At 38.4% G+C, this 12,445-nt stretch overlaps 1 protein-coding gene across 9 annotated transcripts in view; it reads left to right on the top strand.

Annotated features, from left to right (window-relative positions):
• Positions 1-12,152, top strand: part of IKZF1 (IKAROS family zinc finger 1) — a 110,541-nt gene extending 98,389 nt beyond the window's left edge. For 7 of the 9 annotated variants that reach the window (XM_017814957.1, XM_017814959.1, XM_017814962.1 and 4 more), the window contains 2 exons: positions 3,491-3,625; positions 7,697-12,152. In XM_017814957.1, coding sequence (XP_017670446.1) covers positions 3,491-3,625; positions 7,697-8,400 — 839 coding nt within the window. In that variant the 3' untranslated portion in view covers positions 8,401-12,152. The remainder of the gene's footprint in view (positions 1-3,490; positions 3,626-7,696) is intronic. The other 2 variants (XM_017814958.1, XM_017814960.1) reach the window with 2 other exon arrangements.
• The last annotated feature ends 293 nt before the right edge of the window (positions 12,153-12,445 follow it).

Consider the following 12,445-nt stretch of genomic DNA (forward strand, 5'->3'; position numbering starts at 1 on the left):
AAGATCCAGCTTCTGTAGTGGAGTTTAAGTAAGTTCCATTTCCTGCATACTCTTTTTATCCTGTCAGTATCTGTTATTTGGTTTGTCAAATGACAAAAATGGAAGGTTCTCTCTGCCTTATTTGCAGTTATGCCTCATTTAGTATTTTATATCTGGACAGAACCTGAATATGTTTTTACATGCTATCAGATAATGTAAAGTATATGCACATAATAATAGCAGTGAATACAGCTGAGATGCTTTTGGCAGACAGCATGTTAGAGCAGCGCCCCTTCAAATTTTATTGAGGGGCTGGAGAATGTATAAATAGAAAAGCTCAGTGTAATATACAGTAGGCAGCAATACTTACTCCTCAAAGAGGTGACATGATTTAGAAGCAAATACTTTGTTTTAGGATTTCAGTCTTCAGTGTCTGGCACGTGGATTTGAATGCCTGCACACAGAACATGAAAATGAGTAGCTGAACTACTACTAAAGTCTTAGTAGGAAAAATGCCCAGATGAAACTGGTGTCAGGAATCATAAACTTTAATAGTTTTAGAGATGGACCTTTGCTTATATCAAATCATGACAGGAGAGCTTGCAGTAGCTTACAGCTAAATATCTTTTATCTCAGTGGGATGAAAACTTGAGGAATTCATTAATGCTTTGAAAGAATCACTTTTTTCTTGTATCTTGTAAATCCGTATTTGATGTAATAGGACTGCTTTTGCAAATTAGAAAAAAAAATTAAAGTATTATCTTCCGGTTTTAGACCTTATATCCAGTGAAGGACTTCACTCTTAAAAAAACTTTAGTACTCAGTTAATGAATCAGTTCTTTACATTTCTAGAACATGAAACTTTCCTGCATTTTTCCTAGTATTTTGCATGAAGAAAATATACAAGAAAAAGTAGAGAATGACTGGGTGTCTTTCATGGACTTCTAGTGTATTCTATGTTATATCTAGAAAAGCAAGTAGCTATACTGCCACCATTCTTACAATATTTCAAGGTGTGATGTGGATCTATTAGACCCATTATTCAGGCCATTTTTTCCCCCAGACTCAAAAAAGTTGATACAGCAATCTGCTAGAGTGTCTGATTTGACATCCTACCACAGCAAGATTGCTTTTAACAGCATTTTAAAACAGCTTTTGCAGTATACATAGGTAAAAATGTCAGTTGAAAGGACCTAAACTAGTAGAAGTTTTCCATCAGCTTATAAATCTAAAAATACAATTGAGAAAGAAATTAAATAAAGATCGAGCAAAAAGGAGTAAAAAGGGGAACAAGAGATTGTGTTTATATTTTAACTTGTCTTTTCTTTCTTCAAGAGAAGGCAATGCATCACAAAATTGGAACCTGATGAATTTAATGGCAAAATTCTTATTTTAGAGGACTAGAATCTCACTGTCCATGTGAAGTTCATCTCTTAGAGTTATTATCTGGAGTTTTGCGTTTGAGTTGAGTGGAAGTGTGCTGAAGTCTTACCAGGCTTATGTAAAATAACAGAAGAAATAGTTTATGAAGTTTAAAAAAGGTCAATTATGGTTCTTCGGTCACTTGGGAATATTAATTTGAAAAGATAAAACTGTTTACTTTTTTCAGTTCACAGATACAGAATTACAGAGAAATAGTTTTCCAGTTGGTAGCAAATTTCAGGGGTTTTCAGTTGCAAATGCTGGATATTAGTATGTAACACAATTTGCCCTTTTTTTTAATAGCAGTTTTAAAAGTGTGAAAGTTTGACTGTTGAATACGATTCATCCTCTCTTGAACTGATTAGAAACGTAATGTTATTATAGTCTAAACAAATATTTCTAGATCATTTCAACGTTTAACTAAAAAATCAGTCTTTTGTTTCCCTGTTAAACGTCGGCTTTAAAACATTCTCTGTAAGTCTCCTCCTGAGGTGGCACTTGGAAGCCTTGGTCAGCACAAGATTCTGGTGTGTGCTTGTTCGATGATGACTATGTACCATCAACACCCTTTATTCTTCTGCAGCTTCATGACCAAATTCTGCTCGTTTCTTACATTGGTCACAACCTTTAGTGTCTTGTGGGACTGGGGCATAATTCTGTGAGACTCCCTGTCGCTGTCATTGTCACTATCACTGTAGTATGTTCTGCTGCAGCAGGGACTCAAGAACCACTTGTGTACTCTTCAGTTGGGTATTGCAGGGTGGTGTTGTCTGGGACACTTCACCTGCTTCTCACAGTTATCCACCAGACCCTGATTTCATATATTTCAGGGACAGTGAAATTTTCACAATCATCCTTTTATGGCTGTGGTATATTGTCAGAATAACATTGCATTAGAACAATGTGTTCTCAACTGTTGAGAAACACCTAGGTACCAGAGTAATGGGTTCTGTGAACCAGTAAATCCAGTGATAAAAGGAATTCTCAGCAGGCACAGAAGGCAAAATGTAGCAGAGCGGGGCACCTAATTGAAACAGCCTAAAGAATCAATGCCTAAAAATCATCTTTTGCTTCCTCCTTTAATAGAAACTCACAAGTTCAGGAAAAATGTCCATTTCTTAGTAGCAGGTAAAAATAAAATTAACCCCTCTCTCTGCCTTGACAAACAACAACAGGAACAAAACAAAAAACCAACCAAACAAAAAGCAAAAAGCAAAAATAAACCCCAACAAAACAGCTGTGCTCTGATTTCACTGCATATCACCTTCCCTTTAGATGCTCAAAGTCAGAAATACTTTTCCATGCATTTTTCATAGTCATTGTTTTGACAGTGCATTTTCATACATCCCTTTTGTTTCTGCAGGAAAATACTGAAGTAAAATATAGTGAAAGTGAAATAGTCTTCTTTTCCTAGAGCCTCACAGCTAAGCTCCTAATTCTGCAGTGTCTCAGCAGCAGCAGGAGGTTGGGAAACAGGTTTGAGTATTGGAAATCAGTGTTCCACTGTAGGTGTGATTTTATCAATTTAAATGGTTATTTAAAATATAAATTACATTGAGGAAGTATCTAAATATTTGCTAGGAGAAAAAGGGGCTGGAGAGAAGGGTTGGTGTAGCTTGCAAATATATATTTCACTGCTGGAGTTGAGAAGTTGTCCATTTTTCCTGCTAAAGAAGACAAGTGGTTTCACTCGGAGAGGTGCAGAGGGACAGTGGGGGGTGTCAGCAGGAGGGTGAAACAATAAGCTGCTTCATGTCCAGTGTAATGTTAGGGCCTCATTTATTCACAGAAATGCAGAGTGGCTGTAGAACAAGGGTGGAATGATTGCACGACGTACAGGCAGAAACCTTACAGTTGCTATCTTATTTTTGTATCCTAAACGAGGGAAACGTGAATATGTATGTAGATTAATCAGTATGAGGGACTTTGTTACCAAGAGTCAGAACTGGCCTGTGTCTGATATGGTGAGCTCCTTCATCCAGCTGCTTGGGAGCTAAAAGACATGGACTGACAAACAATAACCTGAAGACAACAGTTCCATTAAAATGGAACAAGCCTGCCTAACGCTTCTGATGTCATTTGATTTCAGTCATAAAAGAGGAAACTAACCAGAGTGAAATGGCTGAAGACCTGTGCAAGATAGGGTCAGAAAGAGCCCTCGTGCTGGATAGACTAGCAAGTAACGTCGCCAAACGTAAGAGCTCTATGCCTCAGAAATTTGTTGGTAAGAGTTAAACGTTTGCTGTCTCCTAAAAAGTAAAACAAAACAAGCCCCCCAAAAATATTACAAGATTTTTACTTTTGCTTTATGGTTTTACTTGGTTTGATAAATTAATAGTATGTATCTATACAGAATCAGATACAGAGATTTGTTGGGGGGAAAAAAAACCCAATAAATATCTCCAGCATACATTTCTGCATGTTTAGTTTTCCACATCTGGAGATCAAATCTAAATCTTTTTCCTGCCTTTTTAGAAGTTTATGAACCAGATCATTACAAGATCTCGACAGGCTCTTAAAGCTGCCTTAAGAACCCAAAGATAGGAATAGAAGTTTCCTGTTGGGATAGCATTTGACCACACTTTCAGAGTTATTTTATCGAATTCTTGGATGACATTCAGATCTGGGCATATTGGTGTTTCTGAAAGTGTTTGTTAATAGTTGAACATAGAGTGGGTAATATTCTTCATCCTTTGATAAAGTCTGTATACTTCTAAAGCCCAAAATGATCATGGATATGTCTGAGAAAAATACCTAAATGAAAAGATCTTTGGATACTTTTATGAATGATGCAAAATCTTCATGCCCATTTGCACCTAGTAGTTCCTGTCTTAACAGTGAAAAATTTGATGTCATGCCTATAAAAATGAAGGCTCCATATATATTGTTCTGTTTATTAAGCAGTGTTTACACCAGTTTTGTGAGACCCACAGACAAGATTTTGTCAGCTGTGGAGGGTTAGTCTTAAATAAATAAAAACATGGGAAATCAGAGGACACCATATACTCATACCCAGTTAGATTCTTTCATAATTCTCTGCACATTCTTTTATACTATTATTCTATAGGAGACAATCAGATAAAACTAAAGTCTTTGAAACAAAACACACATTGAGAAAGTCTTCAGTCAAAAGTCAAGGCAAAAAAAAAGACCAGTTTGTGGGACAGAAAATGTAAATACACTTTATTCAACAAGGACACAAGGCTGAAAGGAAAATTAGTATTTCCTAGACAAAGAAAAAGGAATCTCAGCTACATCAGGAGGTGCAACAAAATATTTTAAAATAAATTCCAATTTTTTTTTCAAGTCCAAAGGCAACAATTCCAGGAAATAGTCAAGGATAAAAAATGCTTATAACAGGACAAAAGTTGTAGTAGAGGTAGTTACCAAAATATGTCAACTGTGTGAGGCAAACCATATTAGTTTAGACACTCTAGTAACTGATTGCATCAGGCAAAATACTAATTCTGTGAAAGTTCCAGGAAGAACAGAAATGTTAAACTTTAAAAGGTACTAGCAAGTATCCTATATGCAATGTATCTGTGGGTGTGGACTAGCTGTATCATTCTCCTTTTCTCTCTTCACCCCAAGAAACAGTAAAGAAAGCCAGTTTAACTATGAGTTTTAGAAGGGCAGAGTTTCCTGTCGGTTAGTTATTCAGCGTGCAGTGTGGGAAGACAACCTACTGACAGCAGATATTTATGGAAATTTGCTAACCTTCAAAAGGGCAAACTTTCCTGACAAGAAAATGCCCCCAAATCCTTTCCTTTCCAGTCCTCACCTGCTGCTTCATGTAATAGGTACATTTATGATTAATTCAAGGTTGGGCCAGCTGGTCAGTAGAGTTTTTGGGTAGTAAGACATGTTTATTGCTCCTGCAGATTATCGTGTCGTCCCATTCCCAGGGAGAAGGAGCAAAGGGCATCCTTCACATAAGGGAAGGACTTTCTTCTGCTTTACTAGTTTTTTTCTCAAGACTGAATTCATTACCTTTCAAAAGTGAGATTGTTCACCAAATTCAGCCAGTTACCTGTAAAATTCTCTCTGTATTCCAAGATGGAATAGCTCCCAGACCCAAAAGCAGAACTGGGTCATCCAGACCCAGATCAGAACTGCATGAAAGGTTGACACATGGTTATCGTGTTTTAAAAAATAGGCAGCTAAGAAAAGAGAGGGATTAAAAAATACTAAGAAAAATGGTGTCCATGTGCACTGAATGCATTTTTACCTTTTAAGTACTTGCTTCAGAATCCTGAGCAGTGCAAAACTTGAAGCACATCAAACCATTAGCAGTTTAATTTACTTATGCTCTAATAACCACAGAAATGAGCTATTATTTTTAATGAGTGCAAGTATTACCTGCATTGCCCAGATATAGAAATGGTACCTCTGCCTACCTTAGGTTTGTGTCTGTTTCAGACACTTCGCTTGGAAACAAATTTTTCTCATGAGCACTTGATCCTCTCAGGCCAACTACCAACTAGTTATGCTACATAAAGCAAATACTACCCAAGAAACATATATTAAAATCATGCCTTCTGGATGCCCCAAATTGCATGTATAATGAAGCCCAGTCCCACTTTTCAGTGGTGTGCAGTGCCCATGGAATATAAACGATATTGGCCTCATTTTATCCTCCTTGAATCAAGTGTATAAATTCATATTTAAATTCATATTAGGAAGAGTTTTCTGTATTTAATTCAAGAGTCTTTCACAATGCCTATTTTGAATCTTAAGCATCAAATTCTGCCTGAAAACTGTAGCATTATCAAGGATAAATCTTGAAGAAAAAAGAATACAGTCCAGTAAAGGTCTTCTCAAATTGGCAGAATGATTGGGAAAGAAAACAAGAGGAACAGGAAGCTTATGCAGCACAGCTAGAAGGTGTCTGTACCCTACATCCCCTATAGGAACTTACACAATGTTAAGAGTATTTCTTTCTCTGCCTGCAGAGCATGGACAAACTAGTATGAAACCATATCATGTGGGAAATATGGACAGAAGGACTTCCTACACTTTGGTCCCCATCTTTGCAATAGTGTCATGCTAGAAGGTTTCTGTGCTCTTCACTGACCTTGGATAGTGAATTTGAGTAGAAACTGGGTGGGAAATTATTGATAAAATAATGTGCAGACCTTCTGCTAAATTTTCCATGTTTCTGCTAGCATTTCTTTTGACAAATTAGGACTCTGTGAGACCTACCAGCAAATTTCATATTGATCAGGAAATAATTACAGCACATAGAGATGTTTGTGGCTTTCAGTGTTTCCCAAGATCTACAGAGCTAGAAAATCCATCCAGACTACAAACATTCTCTTAGTAGTAGACTAAGGAATCTGTGGAAATCTTTTACCCCTTTTCATTTGCATCAATTTATTAGAGGCCTGATAATAACATTGATGATTTACACTGTTTGAGAAGACTGCTTAAGTTCATAAAATCAGTATCTGTGCATTTTAATAGTTTCTTCCACTCCTAACTTTTGCTTCTATGTTTTGCTTAGTCCTGTGGGTCCAGGAAATTGGGGGAAATTGTGGTGAAACTTGTGTTCAATACTAGGGTATCCAGCTAGAGATACGTAAGTGCGGTCTGATTTTAAAAAAGTTAAAGATTTCCCCCTTACTTTTGGCATCCAAGTTACATGTAACAAGTAATCTTGCTCTAGATAGGGTAATGTGTCTAACATGGCTTATTTAAAAACAAGTTGTGGAGGGGTGGTGGCAGTACAAAATGTAAAGTTTTTGTTGATTTTTTCTTTAAAATGACGTGTGACCACATTGCAATTTCTAATTGGGTTATTTCTAAGAAACTGAAGGTCTAAAACTAAAACATACAATTTCCAGTCTAAGAATGCAATACTTTAGGGAAAAATATTGATAATGTGCTTCATGCTCTGAAGCATGGAGGCCAGGCTCACTGTGATTGTGCTGGTACACTGGCTTTACTAACCACAAAGACAATGCCTCAGCTCACTGTAGGGACTCCAGTTAGAAATGAGAAAGAGAGGATGAAGCACTTGGTCTGTAGTGCCCCTGAGTCCCATATAATTATTTCCAGAATCTGTTTTTCATCCATTTGCTTTTCCAAAGCCCTCAGATTATTTAGCAGGCTAAAAACAACCCCGCCAACCCACCATTTTTCTACCTGGCTATATTAGAGAACTGTGAATACCTCAGGTGGATTTCAGAGGTGGATTTGGTCAACTCTCTTCTTCCATGTTTTATTAATCCATGATGTGCAGTTCCTTAATTTTGTAGAAATCAACCGTCTGACTTCTCACTGTTTTTCCCTGCAGGTGAAAAGTGTTTGCCTGACCTTCCATACGATGCCACCACCAACTATGAGAAAGAGAACGAGATTATGCAGACGCACGTTATCGACCAGGCCATTAATAATGCCATCAGTTACCTGGGGGCAGAGTCCTTGCGTCCCCTTGTCCAGACACCACCAGGGGGTTCTGAGGTGGTGCCTGTCATCAGCCCCATGTATCAGCTCCACAAACCTCTTGGGGACAGTCAGGTTCGCTCCAACCTTCCTCAGGACAGTGCAGTGGAAAACTTGTTGTTGCTTTCCAAAGCCAAATCTGTCTCCTCCGAACGAGACGCCTCTCCCAGCAACAGCTGCCAAGACTCAACAGATACAGAGAGCAATAATGAGGAGCGCAGTGGTTTGATCTACCTGACAAACCATATAGGTCCCCATGCAAGAAATGGCATCTCTATAAAAGAAGAAAACAGGCAATATGATGTCTTGAGAGCAGGTACTGACAATTCCCAGGATGCTTTCAAAGTGATCAGCAGCAATGGGGAGCAAGTGAAAGTTTACAAGTGTGAACACTGTCGAGTCCTTTTCTTGGATCATGTGATGTATACAATCCATATGGGTTGCCACGGGTTCCGCGATCCTTTTGAGTGCAACATGTGTGGTTACCATAGCCAGGACAGGTACGAATTCTCTTCCCACATAACTCGAGGGGAGCACCGTTTCCACATGAGTTAGAACTCCTCTGGCACAGATCTAGCCTCAACAGCTGTGTTACTGGAGCTGCATGAGCCATGACAGCAACAAAGCACAAGTCAGCTGGACAGTAAAAGTAACAAGAGAATCAGAAGTTCAGCAATTTTTTCTCACAAGAAAAGAGATTTTGTTTTGGTAGCATGCATTGCAACTCAGTTTTCTAAAATGAGTTTTTACTGAAAATGTTTGATCACCAAAAACCTTTAGTAATGTAAGTAGGAGCTTTTGTAGTCACATAGCTGAAAGCCTTTCCCTTAACTGATGCTTCTTGCAAACCTCCCTTGCCAGAACTGTTAACCACGCCAAGGATGCACCACACGACGAGGACACAACAGGCAGGAGTGGCCAAGCTTTCTCTCTTAACAGCCTGAGCGTTGGGCTCTTCTACCAGATGTATGTTTTTTGACTTCCTGGTATTATTTGACTCTTTCGGGAAGATTGAACTCAAGTAAAGAAGGAGGGGCCCATCTCAGATGATTTCACGGACAGCTGGGGTGGGACGGGAGCCCCAGCCAGAAGGTTCTGAGTTGCTTTGGTGGTAAAAAGTAGAACGTTTTCACCTGCAAGGGTGCTACTGGTATTGACATCACAACATGCTTTTTGTGTCACTAGGCAGGTGGGCAGGAATGTGAAAGAAAAAAGAAACACCCTTGTAATATACTCTGTGAAGTATAAATTGCATTTAATGTATAGAAAAAGGGTATTGTTGGCTCTTCTTTGAATAAATATTTTCCCTTCCTATCCAATAAAACCCCACTTTTTGTTAAGCAACCCCTCCTCTCTCTGCATAAACAAGTTACAATGTATTTAATTTTTCTTTCTTTTTAAAGTTTCAGTTATTTACAAAAGTATGATGTACAGTTGAAAGAAGCACTAGATAGATATATGTGTGGGGAAAGTCTCCTTATGCACATTTTTCATCTTTTTAAACTGTCTGGAAAATACCCAAATATCCCTCTCTTACATATAAAAAAATCCCATTTTGCTTGCACAGAAGATGTCCTCTTGTAGATTTTGTGGCTTTACTCATAAGTGTTGAACTTAATTATTTTTAAAGCACTCAGATGAATTAAACCAGCCAGTCAAAATTTGCAACCGCCTTCTTTTTTCCTGGCATTTGCCATTTCATGAGGGACCAAGCCCCACAAAGGTGCTGAGAACCTTGACTTCCTATTCACTTAGTCATTTCACTACCTGCTTTGAGTTACTTTTACTTCATGGGACTAATATTAAGGTTAAAAATATGGTGGGTTTTGCAGAAGGGAGACCAGAGACTGCAGCACTTTGCAGAGTGCAGCAAGGTCCACCAAAAGCTTTCTCCGTGGTGGCTTCTGCTGCAGATACTGTTACCTTCAGTTATAATCAAAATTTCTATGACAAATAGATTTTAACCCCAAACACAGCTGATATTTAAAAATTACTTTTTTTTTTTTTTTAAAGCTGCTACTTAGCTTCCTCTTCCAAATATTTCTTTTCTTTCCCTGAACACCCTCGTAACTTAAGACTGGGCAAAAAAGAAATTTTTGCAGCTGCATAAAAATCTATCATCAGTGCTACAATACTTCCTGGGCAACATCCATAAAAATAACCCATCTTAGTAACTTAATGTATAAATACTTCCACTCTTGATAATAGCTGGATATTTTGCAATAAACACAATCAAATAACCTACAAGACTAGCAGTTTTGTCATACATTTGCACATTTTCCATGCATAAGTGGATGCAAGTACATCTGTTTATTATAAAAAAGATTTGATGGGACTATGAAGTGCTTGCATCTAGGCCAGAGTGGCCTGATACTTGTAGCTATATTTGATGCACATTTCCTATATACACATACTATTACAGGCACACAGAGTTCCCTCTTCTGCTTTCACTTTTGCAGGTGTAAGTCAGGAGCAACAACACTGAAGCTAGAGGAAAGATACTGATGAAATAACGAATTACAAATATATGCTTCTATATGCTATATAAGGCATGCTATACACGCCTTAGCTTTTCATGCCAGCTCATGCCAGCTAGCTTCACCTGACATGTGGGCACGGCAGTGTTCTTACAATGAATGTGTCACTGACAGTTCAGCAGCTTTGTCACCAGATGTGAATGCTGTGTCTGAATGTCCCCAGACCGGGTGCATGTACCCACAGCAGTGAGAACACATCACTAGCACGTTAGGTGGGCTCATACATACAGGATGGCCAACAATCTCCCAAAAATGAGTGATATAAACTACAGACCAAAAGGTGATCCCCTCCATTCCTACACTATACCTCGGTTGCCTTAAGAGACTTTATTGATCCCCCTCCACTCCCACATTATAACTCAGCTGAGACTTTATTCTTGTTGCCTTCCAGCCCAAGATGCTGTGAAGGGGGTGGGCACAAGGAATTGCTGGTCCCTTTCATGCCCTAGATACAGTTTTGTCATCAATGCCTGCTACACATTCTGCTTCAAGACAGACTTGTACCTGGCAAAGAGGTATTATCAAATATTTTGTATAGAAATAACCTGAAGAGAACCTTTAAGGGGGGAGGAGCTTACTCAATGAGTTTCCATTAATAATTTTTTCTATTGAAACAGATTCATTTTTCATAACTGGTAGGGATATATTCAGCTGTTCTTACCCCTCTCCAAGTTTGATCAATACCAACCAAGAGGGGACAAAGTAATTTCCCAGCCCTGCTGCAACGCCCTGTGTGAGATCAGACATTGGCTGTACAAAAACATTCTGCTTTTATTGCTCTTACACCTCTTTCCTGCTCTTCTAAGATTTAGGTCACTATATATACCCCATGCCATAAATTTTTTAACCCCTTATTTTAAGAGACACCAGGCTATAAAGGGGAGGGGGACAGAAGCCTACTCAGGTGGTTTTGTTTCTTTGCTTTTACCAAAATCTAACACAAGTAATGCCACGTTCATGAACCGTGTAAACAAGCACAGCTCCAGTGGAGTTTAAGACTGCCTCAAACATGGCAGTGAAATGTGATTTCTAATTACTGGGTAGGTTTGCTGCCTTCACAACATCTCTGTGCACACATGCACTGTCCGAGTCTCTGTGTCACTTCTCTTGCTGACATGCACATGCCCTGTCTGTGGCTTTGTGTATCATTAATATTTTATATACATATGTATTTGTATATAGATCTAAAATGGTTTATATGACATGATGATGCACTGTCAGTCACAGTGGGTTTGTTTCCTGGCTCTGGAGTGTTCTTATTTATACTATAAGAGAATATGTTGATGTTGTATATTAAACAGTACAGTAGTATAAATAAGTATATTAAGACACAATGTATGAGAGGGCATAGTCTAAGGGTAGGAGCAAATGGCATTCTCTGTTCACAAAAGGGCTTTCTTAGGTTTGTTTTTTTCCAGTGTTTTTTTCTCTTTTGCACAAAATCATCTTCAATTGGTTTTGAAACAAGTGGTTCAATAATTTTACTTATGAACATATGAAAGGATGCCATGAAAATAGGATGTTGTGTCTGTGTACGTCGAAACGATCTGCGCCCTCGGAAAACTAGTTTAGTGTAACCTCCCTTTTTCTCTTTTTTTTGCTATGGTGCAATACCCTGATATAGCTTAGCTGAAATTTAAAAGGAGTAAATTTGTGAGTGGCTTTAAGTTTATGTATGTTTTTAAAAAGTAAAAAATGACTGCTTCCCAGTCCTTCCCCATGCACTGCCTTTTCTAATAGAAAAGTTGTATTTACACCTTTTTTTTTTTGCTGTGGTTTTATATTGTAACTTCATTTTTCTTTGAGAATATTGTATTTAAAAAAAAAAGCAAATTTCATAAAAATTGAAAATGTTATTAAATTATGTCTGCAAAGTGAGATGCATCCTTTAAGACAAAAGAACAAGGTAAAAAACCCCAAACCCCTGAATCCTTTTCTCACTCTGCTTGTGGGTGATGAAGTCGTTGGGCACAGCTGGAGGCCCTGTGTCTGTGGGGTGGTGACTGTGGGGGGAGGCACAATGCAAGGTGAGGTGCAGGCACACAGAGCTCTGTGGGCTCAGG

Source organism: Lepidothrix coronata, unplaced genomic scaffold (assembly GCF_001604755.1).
Source record: "Lepidothrix coronata isolate B3197 unplaced genomic scaffold, Lepidothrix_coronata-1.0 Scaffold47, whole genome shotgun sequence".
Classification (NCBI taxonomy): Eukaryota; Metazoa; Chordata; class Aves; order Passeriformes; family Pipridae; genus Lepidothrix; species Lepidothrix coronata.